This window comes from Nicotiana tabacum, chromosome 5 (assembly GCF_000715075.1).
Source record: "Nicotiana tabacum cultivar K326 chromosome 5, ASM71507v2, whole genome shotgun sequence".
In the NCBI taxonomy this organism is placed as follows: Eukaryota; Viridiplantae; Streptophyta; class Magnoliopsida; order Solanales; family Solanaceae; genus Nicotiana; species Nicotiana tabacum.
In genome coordinates this window covers 133,868,283-133,890,765 of record NC_134084.1, presented here as the reverse complement: position 1 = coordinate 133,890,765, position 22,483 = coordinate 133,868,283, and the positions used below count along the sequence as shown (strand labels likewise).

The 22,483-nt window shown below is 36.5% G+C and overlaps 1 protein-coding gene across 2 annotated transcripts; it reads left to right on the top strand.

The window, feature by feature from the left end:
• The first annotated feature begins 12,613 nt into the window (after positions 1 to 12,613).
• Positions 12,614 to 17,093, top strand: LOC107789878 (phosphatidylinositol:ceramide inositolphosphotransferase 1). Of its 2 annotated transcripts, none has more exons than XM_016611751.2 (12): positions 12,614 to 13,065; positions 13,142 to 13,231; positions 14,432 to 14,518; positions 14,610 to 14,678; positions 15,063 to 15,143; positions 15,347 to 15,418; positions 15,509 to 15,569; positions 15,659 to 15,761; positions 16,186 to 16,281; positions 16,368 to 16,414; positions 16,551 to 16,663; positions 16,754 to 17,093. In XM_016611751.2, the coding sequence occupies exons 1-12, from the start codon at positions 13,033 to 13,035 to the stop codon at positions 16,832 to 16,834; spliced, it is 933 nt and encodes a 310-aa protein (XP_016467237.1). In that variant the 5' UTR covers positions 12,614 to 13,032; the 3' UTR covers positions 16,835 to 17,093. The 2 variants fall into 2 exon arrangements, with proteins under 2 accessions (XP_016467237.1, XP_016467238.1); XM_016611752.2 differs by having other exon boundaries at positions 12,892 to 13,065; positions 16,551 to 16,637; positions 16,754 to 16,890.
• Positions 17,094 to 22,483: the final 5,390 nt, after the last annotated feature.

Sequence of the window (22,483 nt, the reverse complement as noted above, 5' to 3'; positions counted from 1 at the left end):
AAAGGCAATAGAAAGTGATCCTTGTGGGTCACTTTATTCAACTTGTGGTAGTCCATGCACACCCTTCATCTGGTAATAGTCCTGGTAAAAATCAACTCATTTTGTGCATTGGTAACCACGGTCATACCACCCTTCTTCGACACACATTGCACCGGCGAAGTCCAAGAACTATCAGAGATGGGGTACACAACCCCGGCATCCAACCACTTAATCACCTTTTTTTCACAATTTCTTGCATTGCCTCGTTCAACCTCCTTTGATGTTCCACGAAGGGCTTTGCATCATCTTCAAGAATAATCTTATGCATACAAAATGTGGGGCTTATCCCCCGAATATCAGCTAAAGTCCATCCAATTACCTTCTTCTATTTTTGGAGCACCGCCAATGTGGCATCTACCTGCATGTTAGTAAGACAAGAGGAAAGAATAACTGGCAAAGATGAACTAGGGACTAAGAATTCATACCTGAGGTGTGGAGGCAACAACTTCAACTCCAACACGGGAGGTTCCTTAATTGAGGGCTTTGTTGGTGGAGTTTTCCTATTTTAAGATCCAAAGAGAGCTTCCGAGGCTCATAAGAGTAAGAGCCCATTCCATGTAAAGCATTGACACACTCCACCCGACCTTCATCCTCATTTACATCAAGATTCAACAATACCGCCTCTAGAGGGTCCTCTACATTGATCATTGCAATAGTATCATGAACTATCACTACCGTGACAAGATCCACAAAAGACCACATTTCAGTATTGTGGGGCTGCTTCATTGACTTGCACACATGAAAGACCATTTTTTCATCACCCACCTGCAAGGTGAGTTCCCCTACTTCCACATCAACTAAGGCCTTCTTAGTTGAAGGGAAAGGTCTTCCCAATATGATAAGAACCTTATAATCTACCTTACAATCCAAGATCACAAAATCAACGGGCAAAATGAACTTGTCCACCTAAACAAGAACATCATCTACAATACCAAGCGACATCTTCATAGTTCTATCCACCATTTGCAACCTCACTGAAGTAGCCTCGGTTTCCCAATACCCAGAGTCTTGAAAACGGAGTAAGGCATCAAGTTGATACTTACCCCAAATCACATAGAGCTTTTGCAAAGTTTTCACACCCAATGGTGCAAGGAATGGTGAAAGCATCGGGATCTTCTAGCTTTGGAGCTATCGAGTGCACTATTGCACTAACTTGGTGGGTTATCTTGATGGTATCACAATCCATGGATCTTTTCTTTGTCACCAAGTCTTTCATGAACTTGGCGTGCCCCGATATTTGTTCTAGAGCCTCCACCAAAGGCACATTAATTGATAAACTCTTCATCATGTCAATAAACTTCTTAAACTGGTTCTCATTTTTCTGCTTCGCAAGCCTTTAAGGATAAGGTGGAGGTGGCCTTGGCAAAGGAGCCTTGGCTTTAGGCACAACCATTTCTGGCATGTCTATTACGTGTTCCCTAGACAGGTTCACGTCATTCTGAGTTTCCACCTCGGTATCGTGGATATTAATTCTCACTTCCTTATTCACGTTCTCATCAGTCACATTCTCAACCACCAAAGGGATCTCATCCTCTTGCAACTCAAATTCATTACTCAAAATTTCTTTTTGTTTAGAGGCATTCACATCACCGCCTCGTCCACTTCTTGTAGTTATCGCCATTACATGCCCATCATTATTCCCACCCTTCGGGTTGACTACCGTATCACTAGGTAGAGCCCCCTTAGTGTGAGTATTCAAGGATTATGAGATTTAGCCTAATTGAACCTCCAAGTTTCTGATTAAAGTATTGTGGGATGCCAACTGGGCATCAGAATCAGCATTCTTTTTCATCATATGTTCAAACATCATTTCGATTCTCCCCATTTCATTGTTGGAAGAACTAGGACCTTGGGATGGAAATGGGGGTGGATTGTTCGGTTGTTGATACATAGGGGGCTTTTGAAAGCCTTGCCCCCAATTTCCTTGATTGCTATTGTTCCAACCACCTTGATTGTTGTTTCCACCCCAGTTGTTGGTGTTGCCACTCCAATTACCCTAATTGTTTTGGTTGCCCCAATTTGAATTTTGGTTGTTGTTCCCCTAATTACTATTCCCTTGTTGTTGTTGATTTCCCCAATTACCTTGGGGTCTCGATTGTTGTTGGTTAGAAGAATTGCTTCTTTGGCCCTGATAGTTGTTCACGTATTGCACTTCTCCATTCTGCTCATCATACCCATCATCTTGGAACCCACCACTATCTTGGTCATATTGATCCGAACTCCCTTGGTTCTGTTGACCTCTTTGTCTTTTTTTGTTCACTAACATGTTGACACCCTCCATAGCATTTACTTTTCATAGAGTTTGAACCTGCTGTAATTGTGCCTTTGCTAGCTGGTTCATTATTGTTGTCAGTTCTGCTATTGCCTGCCCATGATCATGGAGCTCTTTGTGCAAGTGAATGACCGTGGGGTCACCCTGTGGCACATTGGCTCTACTTTGCCAATCATAGGACGTATCAGCCATCTCATCCAATATTGCATTAGCCCCATCATACGATGTGTTCATGAAATTGACTCCAGCGAGTTGGTTCATTATGCACTGATTTGTTGTGTTAATGCCTCGGTAGAATGTCTATTGTATCATTTCCTTAGTCATATCATTATTTAGACATTCCTTTACCATGGTCCGGTAGCTCTACCATATCTCATGCAGTGGTTCGTTGGGCTCCTGTTTGAAAGCTAAGATTTCATCCCTCAAGGTTTCCATGTGGCCCGGCGAGAAAAACTTTGCAATGAAATTATCCGCCAACTCATCCCAAGTAGTGATAGAATGGTTGGGAAGCTTTTCAAGCCAGTCCAACGCCTTCCCTCTAAGTGAAAAAGGGAATAATCTCAACTGAAGTGCATCCTCTGACACATTTGTTTGCTTTCTCCTTGATCAGTGCCAACCCTACACCACTACAAAGTGGCAAGAGCAGTCAAAACAGCTTTTACCCGAGATGGTCGGGATCGAATCCACAGGGAGCTAGAATTGGGAATTGGATTCATATCTAAACTAGTAGTGCGTAGTGCTCTTAATTATACATCCAATCATATTTGTTTGTTTTGTTACTTCTAATTTTTATGCTAATAGTATGCTAAATTAAACTAAGAGGGATTGCTTGTAAGGTTTTCTAAATAGTTAAAGAGGCACTAGGGAAGCGACTTTCTCCTAGGTGAATACTTGATGGGATCTAAAGCCTAAGGCAAAGAACTTATGTTGGGGATTGGGATATAGCCAATGCATGGAATTACTCACTCTATACCTCTCGGTAACTTGAGTGACTTTGCCCTAATTGACTTTCTCAAGACCAATTGTGTGTCAAAATGTGCAAGCAATATAGGCTCAAGTCGAGTATTACTATCTCTAGGTTTAACCCTTTAATTGGGGCTACCAATCTCTTGATTACACCCCAATTCCTTGTTGGACTGATTTTCCTAGACTCAAGCTCTCTTTCTTAGTGTTTGCAAACTAAGATATTGAAGATTCAGTGTTAATCTAGCTACAAATTACTCAAAATAGAATAAAACAGTCGTTCACGTGCTCTGGGATCTAATAGATTACAAAAGAAACCCTAAAAATGTGAAAAGAAAGTATTTATACTAGGCCAAATTTTTTGGACAAAAATACCCCTGATGGAGGTATTGCGGACCGCGGAAAATGCATCGCGGTCGCGATGAGGCTTTTTGGCTTAACTTTCCATTCTCTGAATCTGGCCACCGGGAACCGCATAAAATGCATCGCGGCCATGGTGGCTTCATTGCGGTCCGCATAAAATGCTCTGCGGACCGCGCTGGCTTCAATCGTCCAAACTCCCAACTCTCTGAATCCCCTCTCCGTGGACCGCATAAAATGGGTTGCGGCCACAAAGAGGCTACTTCAGTCTGCACAACATGGATTGCGGCCGCAGTGCTTGAACTTCCAAAAGTTGCACCTCTCTGAATCTCCTCACTGCGGACCGCACTAAATGGATTGCGGTCGCGGTGGGTCTGTTGCAGCTGTGCTTTGACTTGTTCTTGGTACTTATGCATGTTTCACTCCTTTTTGAGCTAGTTTTGACTAATTGTCACCTTTTTTACCAAACCCTGCAAACAAGCACAACATGTAAGCCTTTGGGACTATTTGTATATATTTTTAATCAAAACTCAAGTAAAAAGGAGTGTAAAATGAACTAGAAACCCTAGTTATCACTCCCCCAACAGGTATCCACTAAGACCTTAAGATGTTTGTAAGCATTCTGATGGGGAGCACTTGTGAAATACCCTCGCTGCTCCAACAAAGTCAGCATCACATTTGTAATTTGGAAATTGCCTGCCCGGATCCGAGGTGGGACAATTGTACTAGCATATCCTTGGTTTGGAAGCACCCGAGGAGCCACTCTTGGAGGTGGCAGAGGAGGGTCTGGAACATTATCATTGGCCTGGCGGCCTCTCCTTTGAGCTTGAGTCACTATAGGTACCTCATCATCAATATTGTCATCTACCTCCTCCCCCGGTGGAAGATCTTTAAGAGGTACGTTGTTTGCTGCCATTGTACCTGAGTTGGCGCACACACAAATTAGTAACACAGAAGGAAAGAAAAACAATACACAAAACTATTTAGATAGATAGCCAAAACCGTTAGCTCCCCAGCAACGGCGCCAAAAAGTGATCGGGTCCTTCCCTACACCAATACAGAGTGGCGAGAGCGGTCAAAGCAGCTTTTACCCAAAAAGGTCGGGATTGAATCCACAGGAAGCTACAACAATGTTTGGAGTTGGATTTCTATCTAATCTAGCAGTGCGTAGTACTCTTGATTACACTTCCAATCATATTTGTTTGTTTGTTACTTCTAATTTTATGCTAATGATATGCTAAATTAAGCTAAGTATGAATGCTTGTAAGGTTTTCTAAATTGGTTAAAGAGGCACTAGGGAAGTGACTTTCCCCTAGGTGAATACTTGACGGGTTCTAAAGCTTAGGGCAAAGTTGTTATGTTTGGGATCGCGATATAGCCAATGCACGACACTACTCACTCTATACCTCTCGGTAGCTTGAGTGACTTTGCCTTAATTGACTTTCTCAAGACCAGTTGGGTGTTAAAATTGTTCAAGCAATATAGGCTCAAGTCGGGTATTACTATCTCTGGGTTTAACCCTTTAATTGGGGCTATCAATATCTTGAATACGCCCCAATTCCTTGTTGACCTGATTTTTCTAGACAAAAACTCTCTTTCTCAAAAAGAGCCCAAGTCAAAAAGGCACAAATTAGTATTTGCAACCACTAATTCAACATGGAAAACACAAAATCATGTCAAATATCAACCACCCATAAACATATAAGCCTTAAAACAAGAGACCCATCAAATACCCACACTAGGGTTGAGCCACAACCCTAGCTAATGGGTCTAGCTACTCATAATAATGGAAGAAATCAGATATTTAGATGAAGAATAACCCATAAAATATAATTACAAGCTAAGATTCGAAGATTCAATGTTAAACTAGCTACACAATTGCTCAAAATAGTTAAAAATGTCGTTCACGTCCTCAGCTACAGGTAAGATACCTTAAAAATCTGAAAAAGAAGTATTTATACAAGGCCAAATATTTTGGACAAAAATACCCCTAACAGAGGTACCGCGGTCCGCAAGAAATGGAATGCGGCTGCGGTGGGGCTTTTAGCTTCAAATCTTTGTTCTCCGAATCCATCCACCGCGGACCGCAATAAATGGATTGTGGCCGCGGTGGCTTTATCGCTGCCGCACAAAATGCACCGCGGTCAGCGGTGCTTTGAAACTTCCAAAATCTTAGCTCTCTGAATCCCTTCTCCGTGGACCACAACAAATGGACTGCGGACGCGATGAAGCTACCACGGCCGTGAAGAATCTACCACGGATCGCATTGCTTGAAATTCCAAAATTGCATCCTCTCTGATCTTTTCTACCGCGGACCGCAACAAATGCACTGCGGTCGCGGTGGGTGTATTGTTGCCGTGGTGGATTTACTGCTGTAGCGGTGCTTTGACTTGTTGTTAGCACTTAAGCAGGTTTCACTCCTTTTTGAGCTGGTTTTGACTTCCTTATCACTTTTTGACCAAACACTGCAAACAAGCACAACGTCTAAGCTTTCGGGATTACTTGTATACATTTTTAGTCCAAAACTCAAGCAAAAAGGAGTATAATATTGACTAGAATCCCTAGTTATCAGCATCCCTTCGACCGAGATGATGTCCGAGGTCCTTACTCGGACAAAACTGCTCATCCACCTCCGATCCTTGTTCTCATCAATGCTCGAGAAAAATGGCTTCGCGGATCGAGGGTGAAGCTTAATCAAACCTCGAAAAAGACAAGGGCTATATAGTCTAATCAAGTGGTCAAGTTTAAAATTCATACCCTCGAACTTGTTGGAAAAGTAACGGAGCATATAAACTATCCTCTAGAAAGATGGATAGATTTGGCCAAGCATCACTTGATACTTGTGACAGAAGTCGAGAATAACCGGATCTATCGCCGGGGAAGAAGGATTTGAAGAATCGACGGGACCCAAGGTGAATGGGTATGTATATACATAATGAAAGTCGGCCTTATGATCTGTTATGCTCTCATTAGAACTGGGAATCTCAACCAACACCGTCCTCTCCCATTGATAGTCTTCCTTCACGTTTTGTATATTAGTCACGACGCTAATATACCGGGACACATGTTCGCATCGGCCTGGCATAGATAAGGGTCTATCGATAGAGAAATCGTTCACAGTATCAAATTTGGTAGGGGTACACTGTTCAATGGTGGGGGCCACTTTGGGTTTACCCTTGGATGTTCGAGACGAAGAGGCGGCTCCTTCTTTTCGAGGCACTGTTTTAGAGGTTCTAGCCATGGTGGTGGAAAGGTCTTTCTGAGAAAGGAAGCGAGGAACCAAGAGCGGAATGAAGAAGAATGTGAAAAGGGATGACCTTGGATCTAAAAGTTTGAAGATGTTGTAAAAGTGTGAATCACTAAATGATTGAGGTATTTATAGAAGACATGTGGGCGGCGGAAGGAAGAACCAATAGCAGTTCGTGGGCTTCTTGATTATCGTGTTGACAGCGACCCTTGCGCAACTTTTTGAGTTATGGCATTTAATGCTCTGATAGGCTGACGTCATGATGGTAGTGCCTAAGAAGTAGGAGTTCAAAACTGTTTCCTATCATTTTATTCTAGAAAATGCAGGGATTATCTGTATACAGTAAAAATCAGTGGTCAGATTTTATGATCATTAAGGCGGCTCGTAGAGACTGCCCTCAAAAGGCTCGAAGCTCAGCTCGGGGTTTTGACCCGAGGCTTCTTAATGATCGACCTCGAGGCAGTGTAAACCAGCGGCTACGGTGGATCGATGTGAGGTTCCCAAGGCACGTGACTAGAGTTGACAAAGTCTATTAGGCTAGTTCAAACCCGTATCATGGCATTACATGGTTGTACCAGCCCCATATCTTTGTAATAAATGCATTTGTACTATGTTGGGATTCCCCCTCATATATAAAGGGGATCCTTGTCATTTTGTAAGACACCTGATATACAATATTGAAATACACAAAAACATTCTCTCTGCTCTCTAACTTAACATATTCTCTTAAATTCACTGCTTACATTTCCTACTTACATTTATTGTGTTATATTTATTTTTTTTCATTTATTGGTCATAAAGAGCCGCCATCAAAGCTTTCAAGATTATTAGACCTTTATCGGCCATTCATAAGCTCAGCATCAAGCTCGACCTCGAGGCCACATATAGCCAGGCTCGAAGCTTCGATTCTCAGCCACTCGGTTAACTTGAACATATTATTCTCAAGCTTTTATCTCATTTCTTTAGTCTCACACTTAGCATCTATTGCCTCAGAACTAGCATAAAAATAGATCACGTATTTTTAGAACCACAAAATCAAATCTAATTGTAATTACCATTTTCAAGGTAAACAACACGATATATCATAAACTAATTGCACTATGATTGTAGTTTTTCCTTAGAATTTGATGTTTAAGGTGTAACTTAATTGCTTCCTTTTGGTACACGATATACTACGAAATAAGGAAAGTTGTCTATGTATGACCTATAGGTCACATTAGGGGTATACATGGGCCGGGTTGGTTCTTTTATCAAAATCAAACCAAACCAACTATATTGGTTTGGATTGGTTCAGTTTTGTCGAGTTTTTCGGGTTTTTTGTTAATTAAATATTATTTCAATCTTACTTTATTAAATTTTTTATAAGTAAATATATGTTTAGTAAAAATATTTAAAAAATTGACAAATATATTATCTATTTAAAATATTTTTATTGGGGAATTTTCTTAGTAACACATAATAGTTATTTTTTTAGTCGTCTGACAATAATTTTTTGTTGATGTATACTTTCAAGGTTAACCGAATTTAGTAATAATAATAATCATTTCACGTTCGAAAAAGATATACTAGATGTTAACATAATATATGAATATGAAACAACAAAGAAATTGACATATTTCAGTAATACTTGATTAGAAAGTGATCATACAACCCATTATTTAAGGTTAATAAATATGGAGCACTTCATATTCTATTAAATATTATATCCCGCAAGAGAATCTCAAATATTTTTTGATATTTTTTTTACAGAAAATTCAATATAAAATCTTAAAAGTATATATATAAATTATAAATTTATATGTCGGTTTGGTTCGGATTTTTTTTACTCAATACCAAACCAAACCTAGTCGGGTTTTTTAGTCTATTTGGTTTGACTTTTCGGTTTGGTACGGTTTTTCGGTTCGGTTTGTACACCCCTAGGTTACATGTTTGAGCCGTCAAAGCAACAACTAATGTTTGCATAAGGGCAGATTGTCTACATCACACCCTTTGGAATCTTTCCTTAAACCCTGCGTGAATGAGAAATATTTTGTACACCGCGCTACCCTTTTATATACAATGAAAGAAACCAACAATTTTGGTTTCATCAAAGTCCTCGTTAGACAAAAGAGAAATGGGAGGGGGGGGGGATGTGAAATAATAGAGATATCCTCTAAAAAGGAATCGGCCAGTGAGTTTCTTTTTCTCCTTATACTGAAGTACTCTTTTCCACTGCTTCATTTTTTCTAGCAAATTGCAGACTCATAATGGGTCCATAGAGCCAAATAATGGAGAAAATAAAGAAGATTTTTCTATAGCAAGTCAAACAGATAGGCCAAGGCAATATTCTATAGGTACATCAAAAATGATACATCCCCATCTAACTTCCAAATTGAAGTGGCCACAAGTACTGAATTTGGGGTCAGAGCTAGGAGGAGTATATAGGAGAGCTCTGGGGCTCTAATTTGTTTATGCGTGAAATGGTTAAGGTTGCTTTTGGAGAAAATCAATACTCCAAAGGAGTATATGAAAATATTTTTGATTTTCTATTTGGCCTAAAGCCAAACTTTATAAGGGGCCTTAACTTTTTAATTTTTTTTAATTATTTATTTGAAGTCTATTTTTTTAACTTTTCTTAAATACAAAGTTATGAATAATTTTCTTATAATCAATAACTCCTAGTAATAAGTATTTTTCAATTGACAATATAGCTAATCAATTTAACCTTTCTTGTGACATTGTTATTCTTAGGTAAGCTTTTATCAATTTTAATTTTGAAAACTTCTTTCCACTGAAGCGACGGTAACATGAGTTATGAACATTGCTCCATAAGCAATTTAGGCATTTGGAAAAAAAATTAAATCTTTTTATTTGATTAAGTGTATCAATTGAACTGTTATCTTCTAATTGTACTATTTTTCTTAATATTTTTAATTCAGAAAATAAATCTAAACCATCAATATCGAATAGATTGCTATGCTTTAAGGAACATTCAAGATTAAGGCAATATTTTTTTCAAATTTCCAACATCTAGTGATCTTAATTTTTACTGCCAAATAGAAAATCAAAAATATTTTCATATACTTCGAATTGTTGAAAATCTATTTTGAAGTGAAAAAATAGCCTTGTCTATTATGTATAAAAGTAATCAACTCTAAAGGACTCTTTGAAAGATTTTGAGATTTCATTATCAATATTTGCATCAAATTGTTACTTCTTATATATAATATGTTTCTTATGTAATTTAGGTTCGATATTCATTTCAAGTGCAATTTCCTTGGTAGAAATCATAGCAGTTGCAAATCTTTTTTCTCTATATTTATTAAATAAAAAAATCAAACTTTTTCACTTTACAAAGCTCTTTTTAAACTTATACATAGTGTATTAGGTGTAACAAAAAATTGGGTCTTCCACAAATATGAAACCTAAAGCGATTGCTTTATTTGCTCTATGGAAGAGTCGTCCATGGTTATATCAATAGGGTACTTTCTTGTCATATACAGTTTGGCTCTTTTTTCTTGGAAAGCTGGAAGCAAATATTTTGTGCGACCTTGTTGTAATGCCTAGGTCATGTATAGAATTATGAGGGTATTTCTTTTGGTGTAGCAATGAAAAGCGAATCTGAATTAGTTGGGCAATAAGTTTCGGATAACAGATTTTTAACCAATAACAGAAATACGAAATTAAGGTAGGGAGTGTCATTCTCATAAATGGAATATATGTGGGACAAATATGAATTGGTGAGGCAGTGAGTTTCGGATACCAAAATTTTAAATCAACAACAGAAACATGAAATCAGGGATTTGCTATGAATCGATTCGAGATGCCAAAAAAAAAAATAGTACTTTACACAGTAATTTTGCACTATTACCAAAATTTGCTTTTGCTTAGTGGGACGGTGCATTACGCCAATCATACTAAAGAGTGAAAGATTATGGCATATGCCATAGGAATGGACAACAATTAAGGCTTTAACCCCATCACCCATTGGTTAAAAGTGATTCTTCAAATAATTTATTTCCGAAAAAAGAAAAAAATTATTCCAATGTAGACCCCCTATTTGCAGCGTGTAACCAGTGGACATTAGTTTTCGTCCATGCCCACCAAATAATGGTCCATGACAAAGTATTCTACGTCGATATTGTAATATGCAGATGTGAGATTTCTATAGCCTTAGGCTTTCCCACCTTAATAGCTAGTTTTTGGGGGTGTGGTTCTCCCTAGATTGTATCAATGGTATTACAGTCATCCACCACCCTCGTGCCCACCGTGCCATGGATGGTGACGCCGGTATTGCAATGATCGCCCGGGACTAGAAAAGTCTAGCGCACAGCTGTTGGGATGACGGACACAGAACGTAGTGGTTTGTTATGGTGTTGCAAGATATGAGACTTGAATCCCACATCGATATTTCAATGTGCTGATGTGGGGTTTTTACAGTCTTGGACTCTCCCACCTTAATAGCGAGCTTTTGGGGTGTAATTCTCCCTGGGTTGTATCTAGAAGTTTTATTGTGTGCATCACACTACTGACATTAGTTGTGTGAGACTCATTTTTGTCTCACAAATTTGTGGACCCCAATCTTACACTAAAAGACACCTCATACAATACGAGACACAAAATAAAATTTTTTGGTGGTAACAAATTGGAGAAGAAAAAGAAAGAGTTAAAAAGTTAAAAATTAGGTGGGACCCACAAAATTCCCTTTATCTTAAAAATAAAAAATAACACAAAATATATTTAATTTAAGGATTAAATGATAGAAATGCTGAGACGGCAATTTATCTTGAGGGCTTTGAGTGTCACAATGTCAAAACGTTAGGATTAGAGATAGGGTTAGGATATTTTTGCTTACTTTGTTAACGGTATAGATGCATATGAACGAAAAAGTATGTGGGCTAAATATAAACAGTACACAATAATACAAGGACAAATTCAGACTTTTTCCCTTTATTAAAAGATTATTTATGACTTATGAGTCTGGGATATTGAGCCAGGAGCCTCGTGACTTCGGATTCTGCAAAATCAATACAACACATTTTCTTTTTTGGAAAAAAATATAAATCAGATTTTCATCGAACTTTAAAAAAAAAATGTACTAATGTTGCATTACTTCCACGTACAAATGTACTAATGTTACATTATGCTTTTATTTCCATATTTTAGAGCTTAGGTTCGTTAGATTCAATTATTCTTGAACTTAAACTGGAAATCTGATTCTTTTTCTTTAATATACTGCATGCTGCCATAATTATTTTATTTGGAATATTATTAATTTATTATCTACAAAGGGATTATATAGTTGTTTAGAGACATCAATGATTAGTATCTCAAAGTTTGTATTTCTATTATCGCTCTTTCTTAATTAGATCTCCTTATTATCATTTGCATCTTATCATCAATAATTTTATTACTCAATATATTTTAATTTATATGACACACTTTTTAATTTAAAAATATTTTAATTTTAAATTTTTGCTTTATCTATTCTATAATTAAAAAAATTTTACTCTTCGAGTTTTTAAGACCACACGTCTGGAATGTTTTTCTTATTTTTGTGAAACTCTGTGGTTTGTGCCGAGGGAGTAATTATTATGTGAAATAATTAGAAAATCTTGACTAATATATAAAATAAGTTTAAAAAAAGTACTTATAATATAGATGTCATTTTGAGGAATCTCTCATTTCGTCCTCTTTTGGTAAATCGCGCGGCGATTTTCATATATTTGCCTCTTTTCTCAAAAGCTGTGTTTATTTTTAAGCAATCGTCGCTCCGTGTTCAACTCGTTAGCAGACATCGGAGACAAGAGAAAAGGAGAGAGAGAAACTTAGAGAGAGAAAATCACACATAACAAAAGTGAGTACTAGCATTTACCAGTTTCTACACACACAAAAAAAAAAAAAAAAGGAAAATCAATCTGCCAGGAGAAAGACCTTTCCTGCCAAACTGATTTTCCTTCAACTCTTCCACATCTTTTACCAACTTGTAATTTGATTCCCTCTCCAAAACCCAATTTGGCAAATTGGGGGTTGTTTTGTTGAGTTTAACCTTAGAATTGAATTATAAGTTGAAGGGTTTAGTGTGGGTTTAGGATTAATGATGGTGACATTCAAAGTTGGTTTATGATGTAATACAAAAGCGGTGGTTACATACAACAACTAATAAAAAAAGATGTCGCTTTATATTGGTCGTGAGGCTTCAAAGGTTCGTCTTTTAGGTGTTTAAAATTACTTAATTTGTTATTTGAAGATAAGGAATTTATCGGTTTTCTTTTTTGCAGCTGTGGAAGAGAGTTTGTTCGGAGACAACAACGGAGATCAATCTTCTTGCTGAAAATTGGAAATATATTCTTGGTGGCTTAATATTCCAGGTTTTTAATTTGTTCTTCCTTTTTTGTTATTAGCCTTTTTTTCTATAACCGTATGCTGTACCTGCCAGCTAGCACGGGATACGTGCCCGCTCCAACCAGCTCTCTACCAAGGATTGGATAGATGGAAAGAAGAAAGAAACCAACTAGTAGTATTTTTGAACCTGAGACCTTTCTCGGTCAAATTATTAACCACTAGGCCACGCACTTAGGTTAGGTGCTATTAGCCTCTTTTGTTGCACACAATTTGAAAAAGAGAACGTGGGGAAAAAACTTCTCTTTTTGGGTGTTTGGTTGAAAAGCAGTTTTTATCAAAAGTTCATCTTTCTCTGCTAGCGTTTGGCCATAGATTACAAATTTGTTTTGAAAAATCTGATTTGGGTGAAGTTTGGTTTGAAGGTGAAAATGTGTTTGGACATACGTTTTCAAAACATATTTTCCAACTTTATTTTGGAAAAACATGTATATAATTCCCTAGTTTTGGGATTTTGGCCCAAAATCAGCAATTGGGGGATTTTGGGGTTTGGGATTTTGCCAAAATGTGGGCAAAATTTATGGCCAAACATGAGTTTTGAAAATAAATCCCAAATTTATTTTGGCAAAACTCATGCCTAAACGGGGCCTCAATATCTTGAACCAAATGGGACAAGTTTTGACCTTTTGGTCATGGGAAAAGGACATTTTTTGTTAATGGGGGTATGTTGGTTTTAGTTTAACTTTGTGGAGAGTTGATATTTAGCTTACCAGAGTAAAAGTGTTCATCCATAATGTGGTGTCCGGTCAAGCTTGCGTGCATCTTGACCAATACCACGGGGTACCTGCTACTTCCCAACCAGTAGTGTAATTATTATTTACTTTGTGATGAGTTGATTAGCCTAAATATTAAGGTGACTTCTTTCTGATAAAATATAGCTTATCTGGTGTTGACTTGCATAAGTAGCGATTATTGTAGTTGTAGTTCAGGTTGAGGGGCTATGAGAGGCTTAAGGGCCCTTCAAATTTTGCATTCTTTTTGTTGCGTATAGAATGATGGAGTTTATGATTTACATTTCTCGTGTACATATTTTACTGCAGTTGAGAAGTGGTGTTGGCCACTGATTGATGTATCATTTCCTTTTTCTAATGCTTCTTTAATTTGTTTTGTTGCTGATCTTAGTGTGTTTAGATACATGAGTCATGAAATTTATCTGTTCTTTTCTTCAGTACATCCATGGACTTGCGGCTCGAGGGGTTCATTACATACATCGGCCTGGACCAACTCTTCAGGACGCCGGGTTCTTTCTTCTTCCAGTGGGTTTTATTGGTTGTTATTTTATGTCTCTCCACTATTTCAGAAGTGGTGTATTGATTATTTTGCTTTTCTTTACTTGTAAATTTCCAGGAGCTTGGGTCAGACAAAGCTTACATAAGTGAAACTGTATTCACCAGTATTTTTCTATCTTTCGTCTTGGTGAGTTGGTGTTCATACAAATCCTTCCATCATCAGTAACACTGAGTCTTTTGCTCCCTCTTTTTGTCAAACGCAAAATGTTTGCTTTGAAACTTGATGTATTCTGTTTCTTTCCTTATTATAATTTGTAGGTAAACAAAGACCGTCTAGGCATTCATAATCATAAGCATACTTGAATATGTTCTAGGCAAACTCTGAGGCCAAGCTAACTTTAGGTTTTAAAATAGGGAAAACCTGGATATTAGACTTTAAAGCTTATAATGTGGTGCTAGAATGACTTTCCATAACCATCAATTGGTTATTAGCTGGTCTTAACATTTAAAGTTTATTTATTTACCTATGAAGTGAATTTTGTTTCTGATCTAATTGTTGCTCATGCTGTAGTGGACATTCCATCCTTTTATTTTCAAGACCAAAAAGATCTATACTGTTCTGATATGGTGCAGGGTCCTGGCATTCTTAGTTGTAAGTACCCTCTTTTCTAGTCTTTTACCTTCCTTTTGTTTCATAAGTCAATTTTCAATTATTGTTTCATCAGTTTAACTTGGGCAAAGATAACTTTCTGTTGTCTTCCTATGCCATACCTATGTTCTTTGTCCCTGACCTTTCGGGAGAATCTCGATTGATCCAATCTAACTTCTAATTTGTTAAATAATTGTTTGCTACAGGCTTGTCAATTTCTTCGGATCATAACATTCTATTCTACACAGCTTCCTGGTCCAAATTATCACTGCCGCGAGGTAAGTCTAATGATGATTTATTGGTTAGCATTTTGTTTACTGTTGTCTATGCAGTGTGCATCACTTTACAGTTTATTTTGCAATTTCTAGGGTTCAAAGCTTGCCACACTTCCTCGGCCTAATAGTGTTTTAGAAGTTTTCCTAATTAATTGTAAGTTGCATTAATATTTACACACTTATATTTTGGGTTTTTGGTTATAACATTCTTTGACTTTGGTGCTTGCATGATGTTTATGGCAGTTCCCAGGGGTGTACTTTATGGTTGTGGTGATTTGATATTTTCATCACATATGATATTCTCTTTAGTCTTTGTGCGGACGTATCATAAATATGGCACGCGAAGGTAATTAGTATATCTGCTTTAACATGATACTTTGTTTTTACTTTTGGTGAATGCAACTGTGCAAGTGATATTATGGATGATGGTGGATATAGAGTTTGATTTTAGTTGTACTAGATGAACAACTGAAACAATGCGACGATGTCCCACTTCCCTCGCTTTTCCTTTGCTTCTCTTTTTCTTTAGTTTCAGTCTTCAACATGGAAGATGTGATTTGCTGTTTCCTTTTGTGCTACATTCAAGAAATTGCTTACTTAGGCTCATTACTTATATGTTTTAAGTTAAATTCTGGCAACTTTGTTTCCTTCTTCTGTATTTCTTCGTTTTTCCTTCAATTTGATCTTCTCAAGAAGAAAAGAATGGCCGTATATTAAGTGTTCCCAGCACATCCGGAACTTGTCAGTGATTGTTTGATTTTATTCTGCAGGTTTATAAAGCAATGTGTTTGGTTAGCTGTTATTGCTCAGAGCTTTTTGATTGTTGCATCACGTAAACATTACACAGTTGATGTTATTGTGGCATGGTGAGTCAAGTTTTGGGCTTGAGGATCTGTTTTGCACATTTGTTGGCAAATATCTGACCTAGTTGAGCTATACTGATTTTCTACAGGTATACTGTTAATCTAGTAGTGTTCTTCATTGACAAAAAGTTACCAGGTTAGCATTCAGTTTGAACTTCCTTTCAAATAGGTTGTTTGTTCTGGTTTTGTTCTTCCCTATTCTTTTGCGTCCTGTTATTAATACTCAAACGAGAAGGGTAAAGAAAAGTTGAAGCATGAGCTGTTTGTTGCAGAATTGGCGGACCGTACTAGTGCAGCCTTGTTGCTACCCTTAAGCAAGGATAGCAAGACTAAAGAAGAGAATCACAAACTTCTGAACGGTAATTCTGGTGATCCTGCAGACTGGGTATGGAGATTTACCCGTTTCTATTTTCCAGTTAGGTATCTTTAGTAACTAATGAAATAACTCTGACATTGTTCTCTGCATTGTTTATAGAGGCCTAGAACCCAAATCAACGGGAAGATCATGGAAGATGGTAATGCGGTCCATGTTGAAGCAGCAATGAATGGTGTATAGACGATAAAATGCAGACAGCTCAACTAACTGAACCAGGTTTAAGCACTACTGTTCAATGTCATTACAAGGTCGGGTTTGACAAGTCCTTCGTGGTGTTCTTCCAAGTCCAATAGTTTTGGTCCGTAGTGTAGGATGCGAAGTCTAGAGGGTTATGCTTTGAATGTCTCTGTGGTCCCTTTGCTTAAATTTAATGGCTTCAATGTATCATGGAATTCCATTTTTTCCCCTTATTAATGCCATTATTCTCTAATTGCGCTCACCTAAGTCTTAGTAAAGGACAGCCCAGTGCACTACGCTCGCGCTATGCGTGGGGTCCAGGGAAGGGCCGGACCACAAGGGTCTATTGTACGCAGCCTTATCTTGCATTTCTGCAAGAGGTTGTTTCCACGGGTCGAATGTGTGATCTCTTGGTCAGATAGCAGCAACTTTACCAGTTACGCCAAGGCTCCCCTCCAAAGTCTTAGTACACTTCTTTATTTCCAATAAGGTTGAAAACAAGGGGCAAGAAATGCAAAAATGCAACAGGTGAGTTGCAGCAACTTTGCAGTTGATGGTAACATGGGATGTACAGAGCATGTGATGATCCTTAATGAAAGAGCCAACAGCGGCAGGTGTTGGGAGTGTATTAATAATAGATCCAATTAAATGGTAGAGTATCTTGGCTCAAGAACCACGTATTCCTTTTGCTCATTGTCAAGATCTTTATGTATGGCCCATTTTGCCTGTTTACTTAAGGTGCATTGCACAGATAAAGATAGAGATTGCGCCTAAATAGCACATGCCATACAGCCATTGCCTTTCTCCTATGACAAGTGTGTGTTATCTCATCTCTCTGACGCCTGAAGTACAACTTTTACTGTTCTAGCTCAGACCGTTCATCTCTTTTTTGTTGATAAAGAACAATCACAGATTAGCCATGTGCTACTATTGGTCCCTGTTTCCTTCTTTCCAATGTGAAAATTGACTGTACATTTAGTACGAATAACAGTGCTGAAACAGGAATATTAGATCACAAATGAAGGAGTTTTCTTCTAGTTACTAGTATCTAGTGTTGTTATAGGCCCGTTTGAAGTGTGCCTAAGCTTCAAATCTTTACCCAAATAGCCAGTTGCATTTATAGATTTTATACTGATTATGAACAGTTATATATAAATATTATAGACAATTTTAAGCGACTATTTAAATTAATTATTCAAGCTTCATGGTGCAACAACGTTCGGCACTTCACCCTTACGCTTATGAGTTTTGATTTAAGAAGAGAACAAAACTGATTTATTAAAACCTATAATTGAATTGTTCCAGTCTCTCTTCTTTTTCCCTGATTTAATAAATCGTTGAGTAGTGAAATGAACTTCACACCCATACTATAGAAAGTTTTTGACCCAACTATTTTCGTATATTATTATGTTCAGCAGTCTACAAAAAGTAAATAATTCCAAAAAAGGCAGAGACTTATCGGTTGCTGGGCCAAACTTCTAAAATCAATTTATTTTTAAAAAAGTAATTTTCTCAAAAGTGCTTCTCAAAAAAGTATTTTTGATAGGTAGTTTGTTTTTGAATATTTAATTTGAAAAATATTTTTAAGCAGCAATTAGTGTTTGGTCAAACTTTTAAAATGTACTTTTAAGTATCTTTCTCAAAATTACTTTTCAAAAAAATATTTTTGGGAAGAAATTATTTTTTCTGTTTTCTCAAAAATTATTTCTGTTTCTAGATAATCTACTTTTTTTCCCTTTAAAAATTAGGCCAAACATCTTAATTTTTTTTTAAAAAAAGTACTTTTGCAAAGAAGTACTTTTAGAAAAAAAGAAACTTGATCAAATAGACTATAAATACGCAATAGCCCTTTTCTCCTTTCTTTATATACCCCATTATCGAGTGAATATCATAATGAAGCTAATAATGACGTAACAAGCAATTATTTGTTGCAAATGGTCTAGGGGCACAAATTGCATTCCAACTGCATGCAACTTATTTTATTTTGTGCCTTAAAATGTGCGCATAAAACTTAATTTTTTTTTTGTGTCATGTGTGAATTATTGTAAGGTAGCACATCAGCTTAGCATAGATAGATGACGGCCTATTATTAAACACATCACATTCATTTATATGATTTTAATGTGTATAGGTTCTGTAAGCTTGATTTTATACCCTTTTATTCTATTTCTTGTGTCTTTTTTTTTTCTCTTCTTTTTGTTATTCCCTATTTTTTTCTGGTATATTTTTCTCAAAGGGTGCAATAGCCTGTCAACAGCTGCTTTTGTTGATACTCTTGACAGCCTAACATTTTAGTGTCTGATATGAGTGAGATTTTGAGAATAAATTGTCATGATTAGGGTATGTCTGTCTGTCTAACGACCGATGTTCTCACTGTTTTTGTGTCCATCTTTACTCAGATACTGTAGGAGTGGGGTTGAAACTTAAAACGACTTGGGGATTGAGGGTCCTCTTGACACCTTTGTCGTGATACATATTATAAGTGGAATAACAGAATGGGCCTACTTGTTTTCTTAGGGGATATGAGGTTAAGTGGTGTTGATTATTAAGTGCACGCACTACGGTTTTGTTATATGCAGAAAAATGGTTGGACCATATTAAAATCTATTGCATGTAGTTTTAACTTCAATGTCTGCGACAAACTATTTTCACATTTTGAATTCGTGATATTCTGGTCAAATGACGATAACATATTAACAATTGCGCTTATGCTGCCTTCAATCTGATCCAGTTTATGGACATATAAAGTAAAAAAGGAAAAAGGAAAATACATAGAGGAGAAGAAGGGAGGAGACAAAAGTACAAAGAGAGAAAGATAACATAAATAAATAAATAAATAAATAAATAAATAAGAATAGCGTAAAAATTTGGGTGTCTGGCATTTGAAGCAGTCCAAGATTCAGTAATGCAACACCTTCAGATCAATTATTCAACATTCTGGAAATTGGATTTGCCAGCTCCTATCTCGGCCTCTTCCTCCTATATTTTTTACTAGGTCAAGTCACCATTATCCAAGTCAAGGAGTAATTGTATTCTTTTGTGATATAGTGGAAGATGTAAAGTTATCTATGGGCTAAATGGAATAAAAAAGAAAATGACTTGACTTGACAGGGTCTTAAAAGTAATTAAAATTGACCGAGTCTTAATGGGTGATACTTCGTAAAATTGCGAAAGGAAGATTTCATTTGTCAAACTAAATCCATTTTTCTACTTTTATCCTTTGAAAGGTACTTTTATTGAAGTGTACACATCATTAATCGACGCTTCTTGTCCTTATTATTCTGGTGTTACTATGTTATTGTGATATGTTTTGTATTTGTTGCATTTTGCTGTCGACGTGGCCAAGAATGGATCGGAGCAGTGTTCATTCACATCTGTGGAGCATTGCCTCGTAACACCATATATAAAAGAGGTCCTAATTTCCACACAAATGGCAATAAAGAGGAAATGGTTTCATACTACGAGGCCTCTTGTTTATCTCACAACTGTGTGGGTCCCAGAATTCTGTGGACCCAGATGTGTAACATATGAGTCCACAAATATATGAGACAAAAAAGGTCTTACACAACTAGTATCAGTTGTGAGAGGCACAAAATAAAATCACTCCTAAGAGAATAAGATTCAGACCTAGGGAGCAAATGGGCGGGTTGGGTTGAATTTGGACAAATCAAAATGGGTTAGGTTAATAAATGGATCATTGTCCAACCCAACCCAAAGTGTACTTGGACTAAGATGGGTTGAGTCAAGATGGGCTAAACAATAGGTCGGAGTCTAATCCGCCCAACTTGACCTATGTTTTAGAACCATGTTCATCTTGTATAAACAAAGCCTTTTACCTTTTATACACCTATGTATAAAAGGTGAAAAAATACCATTAGTATTTTGAGATCAAAATATATTTTCTTAAATAACAAATTAGTATTTAAGATTTATAAGTTGAAAAATATCTTTTATGTTATTTCTAAATAAGTAAATTTCACTACAACTTAATTACAAAATTATTCATATTTACATTAAAACTTAAATACCTTGATTCTCATTTTTAAACTTAGATACCGAAACTAATGATGGGGCAACTAAATAAATTTCCAAACAAGCTTTCAGTTCGGTTGAGATCCTTTTGTTTGGGTGAGTTTCATGGGTTGTATTTGGTCTATTTCATGGGTCAAAATAAGCTATAAAAATGATGGGTTAACTTGGCATCAGCCCAAATAAACCCATGAGCTAAAATATTTGTAGCTCAACCCATTAATTTCTAGACGATTTAAATAAATTTGGACTCAAATTGTCATCCCTGTTCAGAGCAATATAATGATGTCAACATTTTGAAAGATATTTTAAGAAAGGCAAAAATTAGCCTGAGGGTTCAACTCCTCTCTATTTTCTAATGTCTCCATTTCCCCGAGTTCTCACTTGGATGAGTGACATGTGTGCCATCTTAATATCACCGGTTTAAATCTAATTAATAAAAGCAAGCTCTTAACTATAGTTAGATTTAATAGATTCTCCGATATATTAATTATAAAAAATTTGCCAAGTCCACAATTGTAGCTACAAATTTTCTTCTTTTTTGTAAATATTTTTCCAAATATTTGGCAATAATCTCATAATTCTGGAGCAAGCTTTCTTCAACAAAATAGATTGCATGTCTGCATAATTGGAGAAAGGAAAAATACATAGTATAAATTAATCACAATCTAATGCTAAAAAATTATTTAAAAAGCAAATATCATCAATTATTATACGTTTTTCCCCTTGATCCTTGTACGGTAGCCGCGCCACCAACCATCGTGGTGGATAACAAGAAACAATGAATATATCTCTTTTAACTTTAACGACATATACGAAAAGAAAGTTACTAATTGTTGCGCTCATTAAATTCATTTAACTGCAGATATTTTTTTGTTGTTGTTTATAACTCGTATATGTTGACCTATAGATGTCAATTATTTATATTCCTTTTCCCAGAAAACATTGGAGAGATTTAACTAAGCTGAGAAAATGAAGATTTAGCATATTGTTTCATTAAATTTGAAATGAGTTCGCGGGACTAAAATAATAAGCATTTAGAAAATGAAAGAAAATATAGTGATCTCCAATACGATATCCAAATATTTGGAAAAGCATTTACAAAAATATGGAATTTGCTGCAACCAATTGTGAGATTACCAAATCTTTGGCAGCAAATAAATGAGAGAATCTATTATCTAACAATGATTAAAAGTTTGCTTTAATTAATTAGATTTAAACCATTGATATTAAGATGAGACAAGTGAGAATTTGGAAAAATGGAGAGGAGTTGGTTCTCCTAACGGATATATCTCTACTTGTCCCGTTTTAAAATTTCAGTCCCGTACTTCACTAATTTTTATTTAAATATTTCAAATCGTTCAAAACAACTCTTTTAAACCCCTCTAACCTCGTGTGGTCTTCAAATATACTATGTGAATGAGACAACAATATCCAGCTCAAATTATCTATGCCACATCATATTTTTTTACTTTATTTGAAAATTAAATTGTTATTTCTATCACATTTCACTTTCTTACGTTTTCATCCCACCCGCTATCTTAAACCTTCATTTATTTATTAATTTTGTATATATGTTTAGTGGATAATAAAAACTTGTGAATCAGCTTGACCAAGATACAG